This window comes from Panulirus ornatus, chromosome 17 (genome assembly GCF_036320965.1).
Source record: "Panulirus ornatus isolate Po-2019 chromosome 17, ASM3632096v1, whole genome shotgun sequence".
In the NCBI taxonomy this organism is placed as follows: Eukaryota; Metazoa; Arthropoda; class Malacostraca; order Decapoda; family Palinuridae; genus Panulirus; species Panulirus ornatus.
The window spans coordinates 30,409,174-30,432,604 of record NC_092240.1 but is presented as its reverse complement, the minus strand read 5'-3'; the positions used below and the strand labels follow the sequence as shown (position 1 = coordinate 30,432,604).

The following is a 23,431-nucleotide window of genomic DNA, read 5'->3' as shown; positions in this document are numbered from 1 at the left end:
GGAGAAGCGGGAGACCGAATAGGTGGTGGAAGGATGGAGTGAAAAAGATTTTGAGCGATCGGGGACTGAACATACAAGAGGGTGAAAAGCGTGCAAGGAATAGAGTGAATTGGAACGACGTGCTGTCAATTAACTGAACCAGGGCATGTGAAACGTCAGGGGTAAACTATGGAAAGGTCTGTGGGGCCTGGATGTGGATAGGGAGCTGTGGTGTCGGTGCATTACACATGACAGTAAGACACCGAGTGTGAACGAATGTGGCCTTTTCTTTATCTGTTTTCCTGGCGCTACCTCGATGAAGCAGGGGGTAGCAATGCTGTTTCCTGTGGGGTGGGGTAGCGCCAGAATGGATGAAGGCAAGCAAGTATGAATATATACTTGTATATATGTATATATCTGTTTATGTGTATGTATAATATGTATGTTGATATGTATATGTATGTGTATGGGCGTTTATGTATACATACGCGTATATGAGTGGATGGGCCATTCTTCGTCTGTTGCCTGGCGCTACCTCGCTGACGCGGGAAACAGCGATTAGGCAAGCGAGTATGAATATATACTTGTGTATATATGTATATATCTGTCGAGTATGAATATATACTTGTGTATATATGTATATATCTGTTTATGTGCATGTATAATGTGTATATTGATATGTATATGTATGTGTATGGGCGTTTATGTATACATACGCGTATATGAGTGGATGGGCCATTCTTCGTCTGTTCCCTGGCGCTACCTCGCTGACGCGGGAAACAGCGATTAAGCATATATATATATATATATATATATATATATATATATATATATATATATATATTATACTTTGTCACTGTCTCCCGCGTTAGCGAGGTAGCGCAAGGAAACAGACGAAAGAATGGCCTAACCCACCCACATACACATGTATATACATACACGTCCATACACGCACATATACATACCTATACATCTCAGCGTATACATATATATACACACACAGACATATACATATATACACATATACATAATTCATACTGTCTGCCCTTATTGATTCCCGTCGCCACCCTGTCACACATGAAATGACAACCCCCTCCCCCCGCATGTGCGCGAGGTAGTGCTAGGAAAAGACACAAAGGCCACATTCGTTCACACTCAGTCTCTTACTGTCATGTATAATGAATGCACCGAAACCACAGCATATACCCTAGCATGAGCCAAGTAACCATTTTATCAACCAACCCATAGGGTTGGATGAACAGCTGGATTGACTGTGAACCGACTGCCGTTACCAGGATTCGAACCCATGCGCTCGACCCTGGGCAGCCCATGAATGCGTCATGGTCAGGAACGCTCTCTCTCTCTCTCTCTCTCTCTCTCTCTCTCTCTCTCTCTATATATATATATATATATATATATATATATATATATATATATATATATATTTGTATGTGTGTGTGTGGGTGGGTACTGTAATTACGTCCTGTTCGAACTTTCCTTTTTATTTCACTTCCATTTTCTTTTCACATTTAAGAAGTAAATTTCTTTTATGAAGAGCAATTTTACCCTCTGTGAGCTGCCGGAAGTGAGGTGTTCCTTCTAAATTCTTTAACAACTTTTCTCTACCATTAACGGAGGTTTGGGTAGGTATAGTAATTTACCGCAGTTGGTTAAAATATGTTGAATGTATTTAACATGAACTGCTATTCGTTGATTACCCGTTAACAGCAGTGAAACGAATGTCGTCATTACTTGTTGTAGGTGCGCCAAATGAAGGTGTGGTAAAATGCGGCAGGCCACTGTGGTGGGTAGGGGAGGGGGGGGGGGGAGACTGTGAATGTGGCTGTGTGTACTCCCGTGGGAGATATCCTGACGGCGGCCTGGGCGGTGGCATGCATCCCACGTGGTTCTGCTTGACTCCTCGCTCTTGCCCAGCCATCCCCAGCACCTGGCAGACACCCACACTGCTTGTTGGGGCAGCTGTCGTCATGTCCTTGCCGTGCCTCTCACCCCAGGTAACTACTACTAACCAGGTCATTGGATGGATTGTTGATGTATGTGATGAAAGGAGGAAGGGTCCTCCCCCGCGAGACAAGAATGGACGCGGCCGCCAGCACACCGTGCCTCAGTGTTGTCGGCGGCGTCGTACTGAGTGGACCTGTGCGCGGCTCAGCAGCGTCTCTGTCTGCGTGGCTGGCTGGGCTCAGCGTTGTGCTGGTGTGTCAGTCAGTGATTATCTTGGCACTCTGCAAGCAGCATAACAAGAGTGCCTTCCTCCTTTAGTGAGCAGTGTGTAGTGTAGTGATGGTAAAGGGATAGTGTATTGCTATGTACGACTGTGCGAGTGGCGGAGTCCCCCTTAGCAGCGCCGCGTCAAAAGCCCGCGACGACGCCCACCGTGAGACCAGCAGGAGCAACGTCTTGACTACGGCCCTTCAGGAAAACGTCCACGCCCTCGATCTCAACATGAACTCTGGATACTCACTCTACTCTCAGGTAGGAAACGCGGGTCAGCTGTGGCGGGCAGCGGGAGGCAGCACGCGGCCCAGCAGCAGCAGCAGCATCTTGCTCGCATCCCCTCCCGCCCCAGCCTCCTCACCTCTACAGCTACTGTTATACAACATTATTCACCCCATTTAGATTGCTCCTCTGATTATGTAAGACGAATAAGATTGTATTGAAAAAGAAAATATTCTTTAGTGTTCATGATGGTGTTACATAGGCGAGGGGGGGGGGGGGTGGCTTTACTCCCCACTTTTTATGAAACTAATTCAAAGCGACATGGAGATTGGTGATATATTTTGCCTTATTATACAGAGAGATTATTTGCAGAAGTTACCAAGATTGATAAGGGATTATATTTCAGTAAATTCTTCCAATTTCATGAACTGCTATTATTTAGAAAAAAAAAAAACGCATGTGTAAGGGAGAGATCACCCCAGGCACCCACTCGTCATTCTCGCAGCATAACATTCTCAATTCATAACCCCTCTCCCCCCACCAACTCACCCCACCCTCCCTACTTTCAAATATGCTGGGGCGCTACACAGCAACTCGCGCCAAGTGCAGGAAGAGGTAAACAAAGTACGCTCGGGGGGGAGAGTCTACGCCCCACGCTCACTGCCTCCGTCACCTAACACTTTCACACCCTACCATTCACCCCCTTCTCCTCTCATCTCATATAATCATGATCTTTTATGTTTGTTACCTTAGTGTCGTGTATGAATGTATTCAACTATGTACTGTAAGAAATTCACTAAAATATGTTTGTTAGTATCAAATAGGTGATTGAAAAAAAAATGCTACTGATACTCTTGCATCTATCACTGCATACTACTTGTTCAGTCTGTGTTGCCAAGCGTCAGTAAGCCAAACGTTTTGGTTTTCCTAATTCTCATTCCATGAGATGATTTACATCGCATCGGTAATTTACTCAAGCGCTTGTGAGGTGTCATGAAGGCGGGCTGTCCCGCCTGGGAGGAAATACTTGACATTCTCACAAGCACGGGATTGTTGATCGAGACTGTTATGCATGCACAACCTCTCTAACTGTTATTATTATCTTTCAGTCGCGATGCGTGTAGCATTATTATACACAAGAATCTTATTACTTTTTTTATGAAGATAGAATACTTTGTGTGTGTGGCAATGTTGAAATGCTGTTGATAGCCCAGAACATATTATGATGACAGTCACCAGAATTCCAATGCATTCTAGTGCGTTAGCTTTGTGTTTAAGATTATCAAACGTAATTTCAGTAAACAAGCAGATAGAAATTGTGTGGAAGTGCAACGTCATAGGACACGGGTTGAACTTTTTCTTGTCTTTCTTTCCTCCGGCTTGGCAGTTTTTACACTGCTCACATGTTCGCCAGGCGAGGTTCACAATTATTTATATAGAGGTGTACGAAATTCTTTTGTTTCTTGTATAAAGTATGACAAGACCAGTGTGGATGTCTCGAGGTTGACTTAACTTCAGTCATTTTAGTATAGTGAATTTGTTAAAGCATTAAAGTGTAAGGCTTTGGTTAAATGAGAAAACTGTGGTTGTGAGTTGAGTCGCAATGTGAATATAATGAAATAGATAATGAATCCTTGTCCAACGATCAGATCAGGTGACAGCAACTACGTAGTCTGAGTGGCTTGAGCTAAACAAGGGAAGCTAAATACGTTTGGTTGTTTATATAAAAAGAAAATGTCTGGGAGCATAACTAGAGGGATGGATTTTGTCTAAGAGTTGATGATTTCGTTGGAGGTTGTAGGATGAGTGGTGAGGGAGGCGAGGCAGGCGGGTGGTGGCAGCGAACAACTTGTTGCTGGAGCTTGACGCCACCGCCGCCTGCTGACTGCCGCTTCCCACATTCGTTATACGGCATCCACAGGCCCCCGTCACCCCGACTACGTGGGTTTAGGCGCCAACATCATCACCACAGGTCCAGAACCGAGGGCCAGCAAGACTCTCCGAAGCTATGGTGTAGTTGGTGTTCGTGTTGATGCTTTGGTGTAATTTGTTTGGGAAACTGCCTGTGTATGGTTCTTCCCTTGTGTTTTAACTGATATATTGCAGAGTGCATTGACGTTTTTGTGTCTGCTCTTAGGGGTCTGGTGGCCTTCACATGCACATGCATTTATATATATGATCCATGCAATGTACACATGATAATTGATAACTATTTATCAGTGTACTCCGAGAATCGATCCCCAGACCATGTGTGTAGAAGCCAGGTGTGTGTGTGTGTGTGTGGTATATATATATATATATATATATATATATATATATATATATATATATATATATATATATGAAAACTATCAGTTTAGTTGTTTACACTAGAGATGTGTCCTTAGATCTACGTGGCCACCAGTCTTTTACATTTGTATTATATTTGACAACGATTTACCTGTGGCGCCTAGGATTCAAACCCCGGTCTTAACGTATAGAGCACCGGGAACGGATCGTGGGTAGCTTATGTTAAACTTCATGTGGTACATTGTACAGACAAGATCTCCAGTTTTTGATATTACCGATATATTGTTTCTATAAACTCTTGCTGTTTTATAGAGCCAAACAGTTTCATAAACTGGCAGGCGTTTGCTTCAGCCCAAAGCACGACGGTGCTGCCCTGGGGCACAATGGCTTGACCTTTGGCCACATCCTTGAGTAAAGTCAGGTCAGAGGCTGGTCCATTATACCCCCAGGATAGCACGGTCGTGCTTAACGGGTTGTTAAGCACTACAAGGCGTGTCCCGACAGAGGGTAGTGAGTGCCGTGTTTGTAAATATTGTTGAGGCGTTCACTACACCTTCAGCGCAGCCCGGCCGCCTCTCATATACCCCCCCCCCCCCCCCCCACCCCCACCAACTGACTGCCTAGATGAGAGACAGACACACGTGCTCTGTTCCTTTGGAAGAATGAGGTGGACCAGCTACTTCAGTAACGGCGAGCATAAGTGTTGCAGTGTATTATTAATCGAATGATACTTTGTACCGTGTACAGTGGAAATGTTTTTTTTTTTTTCAGAAACACATTACACATTAAGGTTAGCAGTCGTGGAGTACCTCACACTCACGATAATTACTGTTATACCTGTTGTTATTAGACCGGCTCTGGGTGCACGGACTTGTGTGGGTGTCATTTCGAGGTCCCTGGCTCTACCTAATGCATTTCTTTCATAACCTTTGGTAAATGCAATAAGTGCGGCTTAAAACCATTTTGAAACTCAAATTAAAGTTTTTTTTATGCATATAAGGTAAGGTAATGTATAAAGTGGGAAAAAGAATATATACATTTATACATTCATTCCTACATCCATACATATGAGAGATATGCATGTTTCCACAGCTTGAATGAAACACCGAATGCAAAACTTTTTTTTATAAAAAAAAGAATTCAAGACCATTACAGTGGGTCCCAAAGCTTATTTGTTCTTCATATTTTAAAAGAATACAAGACTAGGACACTGGCATTACATGTAGAAGAACAGTGACCTGACCTGGGAAGGCGGGAAGCCTGGGGGGGCAGGTTGCCACACCCTGGGACAGATGGTCAGACAACGGTGCACGTCAGGTCACAAGGTTAACACTGCTGCTGACAGTCTTTATTGGAAGTGAAATGATCTACTTTATGTGTCATATTCCTTGTGGTCGTCTGCATGTTATCTGGATAACGTGCACTCTCTCTCTCTCTCTCTCTCTCTCTCTCTCTCTCTCTCTCTCTCTCTATATATATATATATATATATATATATATATATATATATATATATATTCCCCCAGGAGTCCCTTCAGTCCCTAGACGCTCCTGCAACTCTTAGGTAGCTGGCTACGTCCATCGGTTGGGACCACAGGTTATAGAATGTTGTGATGTGTGTGCGTGTATGTGCAGCGAGTGCAGGGTAGTTAACGAGTGAAGTGTTTGGTGTCTTCATGTATTTTTTTTTTCTTTGTAAAATGTGCATGAAGGGTCTTGAGATTTGTTCAAAAGGTGTTTGTGGTGTATTGATGGGTGCACACACACACACACACACACACACACACACACACACACACACACACACACACATATCGATCAGCATATCACAAGACCCTTTGTGTCCTAGACACACCTCCCCTACAGGAGGCACTAAACACTTGCCCCTCAGTAAGCCTGTGCTCACCCCACGAAGACAGACACGTATCACCACACTTTTTGCCTTGTGTTCTCGCCCAGTGGACGTGGCTGGCTTCCCAAGCACTGCGGAAGCTCCATGACGGGGGATTCTGTGAAAGGTTAATATAGTGCTGTAATACAGTGGTAGCGTCAATTGTATACGGGGTAGATGAACACCACGAGTAGTGTGTGACTGGACGCCTACTACCTACATGCAAAGCAGGAGTCAGGCAGGACATACCTTCATCCAGCACTGCACAGTGTGAGCTAACTGTTAGACACACGGGCATCATGAGTGTTCAGCTGTGTAACATCGCTTTGAGAAGCTTTATGAGAGCGTCACTGTATTTCTCTTGAAAGAGTATGAGTCTACCTTGGTACCTAATCAGGCCTGGGTTTGATTACAGGCAGAGCTTTATGGTAAGAGACAAGCAACTGAGAACCATTTATGGGTTAATTCCTTGGTAAAGTTCGTGTCAGAGAAGTGTGGTAGGGAAAGCGTGGCAGGAGATTGAGTATGTTTGTGTACCTGTGTGTTTGTATGTGTGTGTGTGTGTGTGGAGGGGGTGGGCGCAGCTCTAGAACTCTTAGATGTTGAAGGGGAAGAGTGGGGGAAGTCCGTTAGCACGAAGCCAGTTGTGCCTCATGTACCTTGAACAGGGAAGTTGCTTACCGTCAGGCGGAGGTGGGGGAAGATGTCACCTTGTACTCATAACCACATGTGTCGTTCATCCTCAAGTGGAGGGACGACATCAAAGACCACACCACCTGGTATTCACTTGTTCTTCTGTTTTTCCCCCTCGTATCAGGAGCGTCTTTTCTCTTTTGATCCGTCTCCTGTGAAGATTATTGCATCGGGGATTTTTGCCACACCATAAACGTTTATAGCGTCAATTAACCTCTTACGAGGCCTAAGGTGCCATAAGGATTCCTGTGGCATAGATAATAGCTGTTAGCGGAGGGTGGAATCGATAAGATTATCATACAGATGTGAGCGATAACAGTATTTATTGACTCCACACTAGCCTTTGTTCCCCTCGTAGCTATGAGCACCAAGTGTATTAGAGAGCGGGGCGCTGCTGATACCGGGATGGGGAGGACAGGCTTTCCTTCACTGCACGGCTGGACGTGGAGGGCGGCCGAAGATGGAGGAAGGAGGGAGGATGGTGTTATCAGCATGCCTTAAGCCGTGTGTGTGTGTGTGTGTGTGTGTGTGTGCAGGCTGCCGGCTCTCTTGCTGGCTTAGTGCGATGCTTACGCTGAGGGGGTTTCCTAAACGCATGTCTTCTGATCTCTCGGTATGGCTGGCATTCACCTGGTTATCTGTATATAGAGTTAATGTATCCTGATTTACTCAGTCACTGTAGTAGATAACTTTTGCTTTATCCATGGCCCCAGTGGGACCAAACGGGTGTCTGGGAGCCGTGCACCAGCCAGTCTGCCGTATCAAGGTCTAGGTGATGCTGTCTCCCACATACGTATGATCCAGGCTGCAGGATCCATATGTTTCTTATTGTTAAATTCCTTGCCCAGTAGGGCACAATCCTTGAGTGTAATGACCTGGCCAGACCTGCTCCATAAGGCTCGGTTCGAAGACTAGGCCACATCATACCCAAGAGTCATGCTTTCGTACTGAAGGGTCGTACACATTCGTGCTCCAGAGTCGTACTTTCGTGCTTGAGGGGTTAATGGTAATTTATGTTATAGCCGTTTTAGGAGAGGGGAGGAGGCGACCCGCACTGGTCAATATTGTTCAAGGCTTCTGCCGAGACGTGGAATACTGTCTATCACACGTACACATCCAAGAATCACCAACCGCGACATCTCTTTTTACCCTCCCGTCAGCATGTCATTGCCACACTGCCTGGTAACCGAGTTTGAGGTTCTTTAGCTTCTCTGTTATTATGATTCGTGATTCACACCGATTAACCCAGTACTGGCAGTAGTGATCGTTTTTCCCATTGATATAATACAAGAGGAGGAGGAGGATTTTTTTTATTTTAAGACAAAGAAAATTACATAGGACATGCGACGTGTATTAATGTATTTGTATCAGTGTCCCTGTCATCGGTTATCGGAGTAATTCCACTGATGATGTATAACGCACTTTGTGCTGGGTTATAGTTGCTTTGTCTCGTGTATTACCGTGCAGGTACTGAGCTGGAGCCGTCCAGAGCCGCCGTCCCGTGCCGGGCTATCACATCATCTTGTTTTCTGGTGTCGGACGCGATGCACCGGGGTCTAGAGGGCAAGACTAGATCACCCGTGTCGTCGAAGGTGAAGACATCGTCGTTTAAGTCGGTGTACAGATGGTGGAAAGGGAGTGGTACTGGCGCCGCGGCCTCAAGTCGTGTGTTGTCCCGCCCGCTGGGTCAGGGGGGAACCAGACGGAGGTATTCATCTGTCGCTTGTGTTGGCGACAGGGAAGTTTGGCGGGCGGGCATCGTCAACTGTCGAGTTGCTTTTTTTTTTATTATTATTACAGATTTGATTGGGAGACATTGTTATGTGCTTTTATCACCTATCCGAACAAGAGGTACTAACCATGTTGTACCGTGAACTGTCGTGATACAAGATGCAGGCGTGGTGAGGAGGTAGTGTGTGTGTGTGTGTGTGTGTGTGTGTGTGTGTGTGTGTGTGTATGGTAGGAGGGGAGGGTGGTTGGACGGGTGTGTCCAGGGTGATGGCGGGGGAAGCGTGCCCTCCATCACCGCCCAGTATAATTCTCTGGTCATTATCGGGCGGGCTCCGAGACGGGCCGTTTATCTATAGATAACGTAGATGGAGTGGTGGCGTACGCGTGCTGACACTGATAACGTACGGACATGCACTTGAGGACAAGTTGGACCTGTGGTGCCCGACAACACACTCAAGGACTGGGCTCGGTAATCAAGGCGTGATAACATAACCACGCACTCTCTCACACTAGATTGATTACTGGAGTCTTGTTCGTAACGGCTGAATGTGGCGCTAACAAGGCCTCATTGCAGTGGTGTACAGCGGCGGGAGCGAACGCAGCGCCCTTCTTAGAACCGTGTTGTAATTTCCTGCTGCTATTCTGTTCCTCTAATGCCAGCCTCCTTAAGTATTGGCTTCTCTTTATTTTGCCACAGGCCGCTTGTTTCCTGTCTCTCTCCTTTTTATGGCATAATACAATCCCGAAAGTGAGACATAAGTAGTAGAAATGAAGAGCGTGTCTTAAGCAATGGCTGGATTACGTTAGAGTAAGGAGATGATGGGAGCATAAAGAAGACATTTCCTTTATTACGACCTCGTCCCAGTGTGTACTGGGTGAGATATTCTTTTGTTATCGTGTTATTTATTTGTGCCGTCCCAGCGTACATCTCCATCGCTCTCCTCCGCCTTTCCCATCCTTGTGGCTCGTATTTCCCTTGTTTATTATCACCCCTTCCCCCCACGCACTCCCCTTTTCAGTAATTTTATATCTTTTTCCCCCGTGTCGTAGAATCTCCCTTCTTGTCCTCCAGTCGCGCCATCTTGCGCTCTTCCTCCGCGCCGTCCTTCTCCTGCACCTACTTCACTTATTGTCCTTCTCCCCTCCCATTTCTCGGGAATGGCGGAGTCTAATGGCAACCGATTAAGTTTCCAACGGTCGTTCGGGTTTCACGGCTCCACTTCCCCGGCCAAGGACGGGGTTCAACTCTTGCAAACCCTCGTATCGCTTCGCTCCTGGAAAAGGATTTTATACTGACATTTAATTTTTTACTTCCTCCTTACGGCTCCTCTGGGAAATAGCAAGGAAATATAATGTAAACGAGGAATAGGAATGTGCACTCTTCGAGGCTGCGAGTGCATGTGAAGTTGAGTTACTGTCGGAGTGAATACGTGGTGTATTTACACTGCTCCTTCCATCAATATGAAACAGAGTGCTGAGTCACTGGCTGGTGAGTTGTGTGGTAGCGTGTGTGGTGGTGCTGTGGTAGGAGGTAGCAGGAGCAGAAGCGACAGCAGAATCAGGGACTCTCGGTAGCGCCGCGTGGCGGTTTAAACCTCGCCTCCCCCCGGCCCGGCCCTTTGTACACAACAATACGGCAGCTGCGTCCGAGACCGGCCAAACCTGGCTAGGGCGGCTGGTGGCCAGGGCGTCTACAGCATCCCCGGCCGCAGACACACAGTTAAAATTCACCACCAGATACTGCTTGTGGAGCTGATGGTGGCGCACCGGCACACGCTACCACCACGGGCCTCGATCCTGGCCGGCCCTAGGGAGGTCTTGGGCATACGGGCCATCATGGCTTATTGCTGGAGGCACCTACACGGGTAGACGACCATCCCGAAGGACGTGCGTTAGGGCTCCTCACTGGAGGTTATGACGCCACTGTAACGGATGGTTCCTACTTCTGCTCAGTCTACCCGACTGTAACAAGAGATCCTCTGCCTCAGCTGCCGGTTACAACCCCCTCACGTACGACATTACACCTTAGCAGCAACTTTGCAACAACAGACATTGATGAGAGATGGTATTGATAATTATGGAACTGTGTTTGCCGTATAGAATAATATTTGGTTCTAGACCTCTTGTTGATACCAGATTGTCTGACGTTACACACACACACACACGCACACGCATAAGCATGTGTACACGGAGAGAAATTCGGTGCGAGTGAATGGACTACTGATTGAAAAAGCACCAGAATTAAGGAAGTATTTTGTTCCATGTACCTCTGGTTGCCATCGTCATTAGTAAAGTAATACCTTAGTGAAGATATGTAAAGATATGTGTCGTGTTAGATTGGACGACAAAAAACTTAAAACTCTTAAACGTTCAGTTGCTGGTATGATGCATTGTTTAGACGGTCCCTTTTAAGTCAAGCTGTCTATCTTTGCTGCCACTCACTATCGACGTATACCAACGACTCACGGTCATCTCAGTGCTAGACATACTTGTAACAGATGTCTTCATATATCTTTGGTTATGAAGTCATTATTATATATTGAAACAAAGTAACGAGGTGTGAAACAGATTGCCAGAGATTACTAACTCGCCATGAAGTTCGATGCGAGACACGAGATATATTTCCTACGTGTGTTGGAGATAGACTTGTGATCGGAGGGTTGCAGTACTTAACAGGGTGTTGGGGGTTGTGTTGATGACTCCATGCAAGTTGGAGCGCCACAGGAAGAAGCTGCTGACGATGTTTATATCGCTTCCTACTCCAAATGTGTAGCAGGGGAGAACTACATGCAGACTGGAGCACGGTCCTTTGTCTACATCTCGACTGGAATTGAAAAATAGATTACTCCCACTTTTTCCATAGACTGTTTAGGTTACTTGTGTCACCTGTGGTGTGGGTTCCAGTCTTTGTGTTGGCTTCAGAGTGGGTGCCTGTGTGGATGTAATAGCTTCAGAGTGGGTTCCAGTGTCTGTGATGGCTTGACAGTGGCTTTCAGTGTTTATAATGGTTTTAGAGTGGGATCTAGTGTTTGTGATGGCTTGGGAGTGGGTTCCAGGGTTTGGGATGGCTTTAGAGTGGGTTGTAGTGTTTGTGTTGTGTTCATTGTGGGTTCCAGTGTTGTGGTTGGCATCAGAGTGGGCTTCAGTGTTTTTTTGGTGACGGCAGCGGTGTGGCGCGGAGTCTCCGCCGGTTTAAATTGTGGTCACCCGTACCAGTCTGGAGGGCCTCACTTAAAAATCACTTTGTATGGTTGATTATTCTCTCTCTCCCTCTCTCTCTCTCTCTCTCTCTCTCTCTCTCTCTCTCTCTCTCTCTCTCTCTCTCTCTCTCTCTCTCTCTAAGGCGTATGGTGAACTTTATGCTCCTTTTCATCGTCATCTTCCTCTCCTCCCCATTCTTCATCTCTTCCCCTCCTCCTCTTCCCCCAGTGTTTCACACCCCGTGGCCGATTTCCCCTCCCCTCTCCTCCCTGGCATCGCCCCTTCCCCAAGCAGTTTTTGCCCTCATTTTCAGCGTTAGACCTTTTAGGTTTTTCTGAGCGCGCCCTTCTTTCTCCGCCATGATGTAGGAGTCGGACAGAACGCCCACGGATTACTTTTTTTTTTTTTTTTTGCTGGTGGTGTGAGCTGAGGGTGGGGGAAGACATGAGTTACCTGTCATGGGTGGGGCCGTTGAGGTGGGGTGGGGTGGGGCCGGCCTCTTCCCCCCCAGCAAGCCCAACTAACCCGCTGCCGGCGTCACCCGCGGTCCCTTCCCAACCCCAGCTGGCTCACTCCCTCACTCCACGACGCCGCCACACTCCTCATTAACTCCTCACTCCCGACCTTCATAATTCTCCTCACAGTTACGGGGATCCCATTCATTTGTAAATTACTTGGATGATGGAAGTAAGAGCCGGAGCCGTAGCGCCGTAGTCTACAAGTATGTGGAAATTGAATCGTATTCGGAAGATGTGAAGATGGTGGGTCTTGTTAGGGGAGGGAGGTTATGAGTGAGTGGTGGGTCTTGGTAGGGGAGGGAGGTTATGAGTGAGAGGGGTGGGTCTTGGTAGGGGAGGGAGGTTATGAGTGAGTGGTGGGTCTTGGTAGGGGAGGTTATGAGTGAGAGTGGTGGGTCTTGGTAGGGGAGGGAGGTTATGAGTGAGTGGTGGGTCTTGGTAGGGGAGATTATGAGTGAGAGTGGTGGGTCTTGGTAGGGGAGGGAGGTTATGAGTGGCAGAGTGTGAGGATGGTGGGTCTTGGTAGGGGAGGTTATGAGTGAGAGGGGTGGGTCTTTTTAGGGGAGGGAGGTTATGAGCGGCAGGGTGTGAGGATGGTGGGTCTTGGTTGGGGAGGTTATGAGTGAGAGTGGTGGGTCTTGGTAGGGGAGGGAGGTTATGAGTGGCAGGGTGTGAGGGTGATGGGTCTTGGTAGGGGAGGTTATAAATGGCAGGGTGGTGAGTGTTGGTTATGGAGGTTATGAGTGGCGGTGTATGAGGGTGGTAGGTGTTGGTAGGGGAGGTAATGAGTGGCAGGTTGTGAGGGTGGTGGGTGTTGGTAGGGGAGGTAATGAGTGGCAGGTTGTGAGGGTGGTGGGTGTTGGTAGGGAAGGTAATGAGTGGCAGGGTGTGAGGGTGGTGGGTGCTTGAGGCTCCCTGCGGCCGTGTAGTGAAGTGAGAAGCGTGACCCACATCCGGGGCGTCCTGCGTGCCAGTGGAGCGAGGAGCAACTTGCTCGGTTCCGCCTCACTGCTGACCCCAGTCCCTCTTGGCTACGGCACCCACTACCCTCCTCCCTCACTGCCGCCTCTACCTACCCCTAGCCATACATACTGCCTCTACCTCCCCCCCCCCCCCCACATCCATCCATACATGCTGTCTCTGCCTCCCTAACCATACATACTGCCTCTAACTCCCCATAGCCATAAATACTGTCTCTACTTCACTCGAGTCACACATACTTCCTCTACCTTTCTCCAGATACACGTGATGCATCTATTCCACCAGCCACACTTACTAACCCTACCCATCACAAGCCACACATACTGGCTCTGCCTTCCCGTAGGCATACATGCTGTCTCTGTCTTCCCCGAGCCATTCATACTTTCCGTGCTTCTCCCTAGCCATGCTTACTGCATCTGCCTCCTCCTAACCCTACGTACTGTCTCTACCTCCCCCAAGTCATTCATACTACCCTTGCTTCCCCATTACCATACATAGTGCCTCTACCTCCCCTAGACATACATACTGTATCTTCCTCTCCCTAGCCAAACATACTGCCTCTTCTTCTCCCTAGCCATACTTAGTGCATCTCCCTCTCCCTAGCCATACATAGGGCATCTCCCTTTCCCTACTCATACATACTGCCTCTGCTTCTCCTTAGCCATATATACTGCCTCTGCCTCTCCCTAGTCACACATGCTGCCTCTCTCCCATCCAGCTATACATACTACCTCTATGTACCCCAAAGCTATGCATACGGCACTCCACTCCCACCCCCACCGGTTAGACATTCTTACCCTGCCTACCTCAGCCATAAATGTTACCTCTTCCTCCCCCAGTCAGACATACTGCCTCTAGCTCCCCGCAAAGCATACTTTTGCTCTTACCTTCCTCCGGCAGTACATGCTGTCTCTACCTCCCCAGAGCCATGTGTATTGCCTATATCTCCCCCAAGTCATACATACAGAATCCAGCTCCCCAGCCATACTTACTGCCTCTAGCTCATGAGCCATACGTATTACCTCTACCCAACCATACATACTGCCTTTACTACCCTTAGCAATACAATGCTGCCCCTCCCTCCCTCCCTCCCCCTCAGCATTACATGCTACCTCTTCCTCCCCCCAGCCATACATGCTGCCTCTACCTTTCCCAACCATACATACTGCCACTACCTCCTCCAGCTATACATGCTACCTCTTATCTCCCCCAGCAGTACATGATACCCCTACCACCCCTACCATAAATACTGCCTCAAACTCCCCATCGTAGATTCTGCTTTTACCTCCTCACCATACATGCTGCGTCTACTTCCCCATCGTTGAAGTTAACTCTCTCTCCCCACCATTAATGCTGCCTCTACCTCCCTACCATAATTGATGCCTCTTCCTCTCCACCACAGATATTGCCTTTACCTCCCCACAACAGATGCTGCCTTTACCTCCCCACAATAGATGCTGCCTTTTCCTCCCCACCATAGATGCTGCCTTTACCTCCCCACCAGAGATGCTGCCTTTACCTCCCCACCAGAGATGCTGCCTTTACCTCCCCTACATAGAGGCTGCCTTTACCTCCCCTACATAGATGCTGCCTTTACCTCCCCACCAGAGATGCTGGCTCTGCTTCCGCACAGTAGGTGCTGCCTCTACTTCTCCACCGTGCTAGTTGCTGCCTCTACCTCCACACCACGTCCACTGGTGCTGTGTCCCAGGTCATGTCATCACAGCTTCTGGTCCAGCACCACACATCACCACCGTCACCAGTGCTTCAATTCCATTTCCTATCCTCCCAGTCCACCAGCACTATCTTGTAGGATTCGAAGAAGTGTTGTTGAATCAGAGTTGAGCCGAGTCACTGTGACTCAGATCTCTTGCTTTATTTATTGACGGGACAGAGCTGTACCTTATTTATTGACGGGGCAGAGCTGTACCTTATTTATTGACGGGGCAGAACTGTACCTTATTTATTGACGGGACAGAGCTGTACCTTATTTATTGACGGGGCAGAGCTGTACCTTATTTATTGACGGGACAGAGCTGTACCTTATTTATTGACGGGGCAGAGCTGTACCTTATTTATTGACGGGACAGAGTTGTACCTTATTTATTGACGGGGCAGAGCTGTACCTTATTTATTGACGGGACAGAGCTGTACCTTATTTATTGACGGGACAGTTGTACCTTATTTATTGACGGGGCAGAGCTGTACCTTATTTATTGACGGGGCAGAGCTGTACCTTATTTATTGACGGGACAGAGTTGTACCTTATTTATTGACGGGACAGAGTTGTACCTTATTTATTGACGGGGTAGAACCTTATCTTATTCATGGGACAGAGCTGTCTTATTTATTGACGGGGCAGAACTGTATCTTATTTATTGTCGGGGGGGGGGGGGGGTGTATCTTGGCTTGTGTCAGTTTTTAACACACACACAAGCACAGAAGCCCCCATCCTGAGATTCCAGAAAGTCCAGTGCTGCGTGACACTCAGTAGCAGGGCAGGATAGACTTCTTTGAAGCGAGAAATTCGTTGACGTGGCTGAACTGTCTCGTTAAAATGATGATGATACAACCTCGCTCAAGCTGACATTTACTCCCACGGTGTAGCCTCACACAGGAGGAGTTCGAGGCCCCGGTGTTGGAGGGTATTTTAATTTTCCAAAAGAAGGAACAGAGAATTGGGCCAGGTGAGGGTATTCCCTCAAGGCCCAGTCCTCTGTTCTTAACGCTACCTCGCTAATGCGGGAAATGGCGAATAGTTTGAAAGAAAGAAAGAATATATATATATATATATATATATATATATATATATATATATATATATATATATATATATATATATGTGTGTATGTATGTATGTATGTGTGTGTGTGTGTGTGTGTGTGTGTGCGTGCGTGCGTGGTGTGTGTGTGTGTGTGTGTGTGTGTGTGTGTGTGTGTGTGTGTGTGTGTGTTTATTTATAGGATATGAGGAGGGTTGGATACAGTGGTAACGTGCTGCAGTAGGAGGGAGGCTGAAGGGTCATGAACCACACTGGGTTGGTAGGGTAGTGTAGTCAGTCCCCTGGGTGAAGGGTGAGGCTGTAAGAGGGAGGTGATCATGGCCGGAGCACGAGTGAAGGACGCTCCTGGTGTGGGACGGTCACCACCTCCACCCGCCGCAGTGCACGGCGCTACACGGGTGTGAGGAGGCTTCTCCAGGGCCCTAACGGCAGACGGGGCACCGAATGAACCTAAACTCGCCATTAAATCATGGCGGCTCTACGGTTACACAAGGCGCTCTATAAATAGTGGTCGCCATCATAAAGTGGTGGGGGTAGGCTCGCCCTCCACCACCTCCCCTGCCGGGACAACTTTTTGATCACCCACCTCCCCCTGCCGCCCTTTGCCACCCCGCCGCACTTTGCCGCCCAGCGAGGGCCGTCGCTCCCTGCCAGCCGTCACGGTGAACGTACCGCGGGTAAGCTCTTTCGTAAAGTCCCTCTGTCTACTGTGTTAATTGACCGCCAGGTGACTGTTGTCAAACCCTCCCAAGGTATGACATGCCACGTGCTTTTTACCTAAACACACACACACACACACACACACACACACACACACACACACACACACACACACACACGTGTACAGCACTCTCCCCGTAACGCACAAATAGTAATCATACAGCAGTCCCCACACCACGTCGTTATTATACCCTGAGGGAGGAGTGCAAGTGACGAGCCACTACACCTGTGCTGGGAGGGCACACGTCGCTGCTGCTACTGGGAAGGTCAGATGGCCACTACTGTCTGGGGATGACTCGGTAGGATATCCATGTATCACCGGAGATGATGCGCGAGGATGAGTGATAACGGGTGTGTCTTATCACTGGTGGGAGTGTGGCAGTGATACAGACAAGGTTCCGCCTATGGTAATAAGTATTAATAGGGGGATCTGTGTCTGTTATTGGTGAGGCTATGTACACCTGGTGAGGCTCACTGAATAATACCACCAAGGGATCTTTACGCACCACGTTTGGGACTGTATTCTGATAATTACAAGTGGTATTAGCGAGGGTCTATTGTTATTACCGGTGAGGACCCAGCCGAGTGCTGTTGATCAGCATGTGTAGGCAGGTCGTAGTGAGCCCTGTGGTGTGGACCCGTTGACGGTGGTGGATGGGACGTGTGTACCGCTGGCACATGATGCTGGGGGGCGGGGTGTAGCAGGATTTCTCACTCGGGGAGGCGGAGGTGTCAGTCAATACTGTGAGTGGCTTTGCTTGTATTGCGGGCCCCCGTGTTGAGTGTTGATGAGTTGTAGGTGGAGTGATGTCTGGGTTGGTGTTGCGGACGGGGTTGTGAGTGTTTGGGGGTTGCAAGAGGACATTTCGGGATCATTGTTGGTGGATGGTGAAGCCTGGTTGTTACTGCTGTTATGTGAGGGGTGAGTGAGTGTCGTGGACTTGCCTGTGTGTGGTATATGGGTAGGTTGTGAGTGTCACAAGCGGGATGGAGGTTTTAAGGGTGTATGTTTTTGTGTTAAAGGTCTTCTGGGATCTACCATTCCCACAGCCCAGGCTGTTGGTTTGGGTCGTTGTCCGACCACGTTGTTTGATGCCGCAGCCTGCAAGGCCACATAGCTCCCCCACAGCCTGGCTTGTCTAGTACAGGGTATTCCTAACCTTCTCTTCTGTGCATCCCACGGTGTTTGGGATGGTAGCAGGCAAGGTGGTGGTGAAGAGTCTTGGGCCCCGGATGTTTACGGTGTTCTCTCTTCTTTGTGTGTGTCCGTTGAAGAGTTGGTTGTAGTCTTTAGTTGTGTGCAGATTCTGGTGTATCTTAAGTACGACTGTGAGGTTAGGGACGTGGGCATTGTCGTGTTGTGTTAGGTCTAAGTGCGGGGTTGTCGAAATTTTAAGTATTGCTGTTGTTGATAAGTTGTTTTTCGATTTGGAGTTAGGTACTTGGTTGTTAGTCTTATTCAGCGGAGTTATTGATGTTGTTTTATCATGTTTACGGTTGGTGGTGTTCGTGGTGGATGAGGTTGGAGAGGGATCGTGAGAGTGGTAGCGAGACGGGTGTGGTTCACTTGAAGCAGGAACTGCGTACTGTGTGAGGGGTGGGTGTTGTCGGCGGAGTTGTGAGCTGGCTGATAGGTTTTGATGTGTGTGTGTGTGTGTGTGTGTGTGTGTGTGTGTGTGTGTGTGTGTGTGTGTGAGCCGTAGTTTTTTTGTGTTTGGGATTTCAGGTTTTGTAGGTCTAGCGAGTGTTAGTTGGGGTTATTTTTAGGTGGAAGTGGGTTTGGGCGGTGTAGTGAGCACCGTAGATAGACTGGTTGGGGTTATTGGTTATGTCCTATAGTTTGTGTACGTATAATGGACGGCCTATGGAATGGATGAAGTTGTCAGCAGTGTCAGGTACGTGAATCTCAGACTGGGTAGGTGGGAGTCTGTGAATCTAAGGCTTGGTTATGTGGGAGCTTGTGAAATTAAGGTTAGGTTGTGTGGAGGAGTGTTGAGTTGGAGTGGGGACTGCTGGCGGCGTTGTCATGGGTTTGATCTATGTTATGAATTGGAGACAGGGTTGTTGGTGGTGTTGTAGAGTTGGCTGTGAGTAAACTGGTTTAGGACTGTTGCTGGTCTTAGTTGTAAATTGTAGACTGAATTGAATATGTTGTGGATAAAGTTGTGGATAGGGTTGATGTTTGGACGATTGGTTGTGTTGTAGATAGGGTTTATAGTGTTGTAGATAGTGTTCGTGGTGTTGTAGACAGGGTTGGTAATGCTGTAGGCAAGGATGTTAAGTGTTGTAAACAGTTTTAAGCACAGTGCATTAGGACTGTTATCCTCGAGTGTAGGTTGTGAGGTAACAGGATGTGAGGAACCGGACTGAGAGTGTCGTGGGTAATGTTCTGATTTGAGGTGAAGGTGGTGGATGTTGTCTGTGGTTTAGATACTGTGGTATGCCGAGCTGGTGAACGAGCTCAGAACTGCCGTATTGCGTGTCTCTTGCTGCAGACTTGGTTTTTTTTTTTTTTTAGGAGCAAACATCTGCTGGCATAGATGCAGACATCTGCTGTCTTAAGAGCAAACATCATGTGGCTTAAGACCAAAAATCTTTGCAAGGACTGTCAGCAGTTGCTTTAACCACAAGGAATTCAGCTGCTTTTGTGGAATGGAAAACACACCATCCGTACTCTGGAGCATGACGATACGATCCTGTGGTAAGATGGCCTGGCCTTTGACCTGACCCTTAAGGGTGAGGTCAAAGGTCAGGCCACCGTACTCTAGGGGTCGTTATAGTGGTATTCAGTGGATTTGTTACGTGACTGTGTGATCAGCCACATCTCCAGCCACCCACCCTCCTCCTCGTGCTCTGCCACCGTCCACGTGAGTCGAGCGGTACACACAGCACCGTTGTACGCCATGGTGTGTGTTGCCTCAGCCAGACCCGACCACGTCATGACCACCACCACCCCATGATAGGCAGCAGGGGGAAGCAGTTGTCTGGGGCAGCTCCATAATTTTGGCAAGGTCGTCGGGGCTAGGACGTTAGCGGGCGTGTATAAGGAAGTGGGTGGAGCGTCCTGCATAGTGGCGGTCACTCTGGTCGCCCTCTCACTCACTCTTTGCTTGTTTCACTCTCCCACACCTCTCCCACTCCACCTCTCCACTCCCCAGCCTCTCTCAGGCTCGCCCTAACCGCGTACCTGCGGGTGATTGCTCTGTCCAACCTGAACAATACAGGAAAGGTGGCCAGCGCAGTGAGTTTCGATGTAATTACTGATGTATTATCCCGACGATGATGGTGAGTAGGTCAAGTACCTGCGCCATATTTAGGCGTGAGCCTCGCCCACAACTGACACACACAACTGGGGTTAGCGGTGGTGCACTATGGAAGCGCTGAACTTGTTCCCTGTTCCATTCTCTCTCTCTCTCTCGCTCTCTCTCTCTCTCTCTCTCTCTCTCTCTCTCTCTCTCTCTCTCTCTCTCTCTCTCTCTCTCTCTCCTCTCCTCCCCCCTCTCTCTCTCTCTCTCTCTCTCTCTCTCTCTCCCTCCCCCCCTCTCTCTCTCTCTCTCTCTCTCTCTCTCTCTCTCTCTCTCTCTCTCTCTCTCTCTCTCTCTCTCTCTCTCTCTCTCTCTCTCTCTCTCTCCTCTCCTCCCTCTCTCTCTCTCTCTCTCTCTCTCTCTCTCTCTCTCTCTCTCTCTCTCTCTCTCTCTCTCTCTCTCTCTCTCTCTCTCTCAGTCCTTCCCTTGCACCGCTCAGAGGGGCTACGATTTGTTAGTAGTATTGGCTGTATGTGCAGTATGATACTTTCCTCCCCTTGTTAGTCTTACGCCACTGATGTAATGGACAAGGTGCTGGACAGGGTAAATTCCTTGAGGTGTTGATGCCTCGAAGGTAATGTTTTTGTAAGCTCGCTGTTCTTCATCTTAAAGCTATAGTAAACCACTGATTACTTTGCATATTAAACGTACATGATAAACTTTCCATAGCTCTATCGCCCAGCATTGCTCACGGTGTTCTCACAACTGTTGAGTCTGTCTGGGCTCCCATACATGGAGCCACATAACGAAACACACCTTCGCCCGTGTTACGTTAACCTCCTGCCATGCTACAGCCTCTTTGTTTTGTAACATGCGAGCCCGGTTAAACCTCAGATGACGTGCACTTAACGATCATACATATTACTTTGATAGATATCTGTTGATAGCATTTCACATTATATATATATATATATATATATATATATATATATATATATATATATATATATATATATATATATATATATGTATATTATCCCTGGGAATAGGGGAGAAAGAATACTTTCCACGTATTCCTTGCGTGTCGTAGAAGGCTACTAAAAGGGAAGGAAGCGGGTGGCTGGAAATCCTCCCCCCTCTTTTTTTTTTTAATTTTCCAAAAGAAGAAACAGAAGGGGGCCAGGTGAGGATATTCCCTCAAAAGCCCAGTCCTCTGTCCTTAACGCTACCTCGATAACACGGGAAATGGCGAATAGTATGAAAGAAAGATATATATATATATATATATATATATATATATATATATATATATATATATATATATATATATATATATATATATATATATCAACCCTGACAACTTTTCATATGGTTCTGAATGCGTGCACCTCTTCTCCAGCCAGTGTAGGTGTGTGTGTGCCAGACAGTGGTAGGTAACCTCCACACTGAGGGCAGGTGGTTCCCGTATGTAGTGCAGTTCAGATCGGAGAGCGTGTATGTATGTATGTATGAAGATTCGCTTGGTCAGACCTGGCACAGCCCCTTGTCAATGACAGCCCATTCTTGAGGTGCCATGACTGGCAGAAAGTCGGGTGTGTGTGTGTGTGTGTGTGTGTTCTTGGGGATGCCATTACTGGCACATGCCGGGCCCATGTGTGGGTGTATGGGCCTTAAAGGTGGATGTGTGTGTGTGTGTGTGTGTGTGTGTGTGTGTGTGTGTGTGTGTGTGGTCGGGAGCCAGGATGGTCAGCCTGCTGGCTTCATCGTCTAGCCCGGGATGTTGGCGGACCCTCATAAATCAAGAGGAAAAATGGATTTACACAAACCTCTTTTGAGTACGAGAGTACGACCTAAACTTTTAGCACGGCGGTACGTACCATGCGTTATGTGGCCATCACACCTCAGTGGACGTACGTGCCTTGCGCAAGAGGTTTGCTAATGTCTCTACTTTCGCTCTCCAAGCTCATGTTGTGAAGAGAAAGTATTTGACGAGGATTTTTGAAGATTAGATTCAAAAATTTTTTTCTGGTCTAGATCTTGTGTTTCTATACTTACTGCACGATGGAAGATTTTTAGTGATAGAAATGTACTGACCTTAGAGAGCTTTAGTGTTGCTGGATATTGAATCCCCATCAGCTAACCTTGCGTATTGGAGGAAAGTTGGCCATGTTTGACCTGGTGATCGATGGGTGGTGTTGCTTGGAATGGTGTTGGGTCAGTAAGCTTATTGAAATTTGCCCCGTTTTTGATTGCTGGATGGATATTGGCGCCTCTTTGGCGGTCTGCTGAGGGATTGTGTGTTAAACCAGCGTATGGAAGCTACTACTGTAATGTTTGCTGAGGGATTGTGTGTTAAACCAGCGGATGGAAGCTACTACTGTAATGTTTGGTGGAGGATTGTGTGTTAAACCAGTGGATGGAAGCTACTACTGTAATGTTTGCTGGGGGATTGTGTGTTAAACCAGTGGATGGAAGCTACTACTGTAATGTTTGCTTGGGGATTGTGTGTTAAACCAGCGTATTAAAGCTACTACTGTAATGTTTGCTTGGGGATTGTGTGTTAAACCAGTGGATGGAAGCTACTACTGTAATGTTTGCTGGGGGATTGTGTGTTAAACCAGTGGATGGAAGCTACTACTGTAATGTTTGCTGGGGGATTGTGTTAAACCAGTGGATGGAAGCTACTACTGTAATGTTTGCTGTGTGATTGTGTGTTAAACCAGCGGATGGAAGCTACTACTGTAATGTTTGCTGGGGGATTGTGTGTTAAACCAGTGGATGGAAGCTACTACTGTAATGTTTGCTGTGTGATTGTGTGTTAAACCAGCGGATGGAAGCTACACTGTAATGTTTGCTGAGGGATTGTATGTTAAACCAGCGGATGGAAGCTACTACTGTAATGTTTGCTGTGTGATTGTGTGTTAAACCAGCGGATGGAAGCT

At 47.7% G+C, this 23,431-nt stretch overlaps 1 protein-coding gene across 2 annotated transcripts in view; it reads left to right on the top strand.

Annotated features, from left to right (window-relative positions):
• Positions 1 to 2,098: 2,098 nt before the first annotated feature.
• Positions 2,099 to 23,431, top strand: part of LOC139754662 (transcription factor 12-like) — a 723,853-nt gene continuing 702,520 nt past the window's right edge. For both annotated transcript variants that reach the window (XM_071672207.1, XM_071672206.1), the window contains exon 1: positions 2,099 to 2,475. In XM_071672207.1, coding sequence (XP_071528308.1) covers positions 2,308 to 2,475 — 168 coding nt within the window. In that variant the 5' untranslated portion in view covers positions 2,099 to 2,307. The remainder of the gene's footprint in view (positions 2,476 to 23,431) is intronic.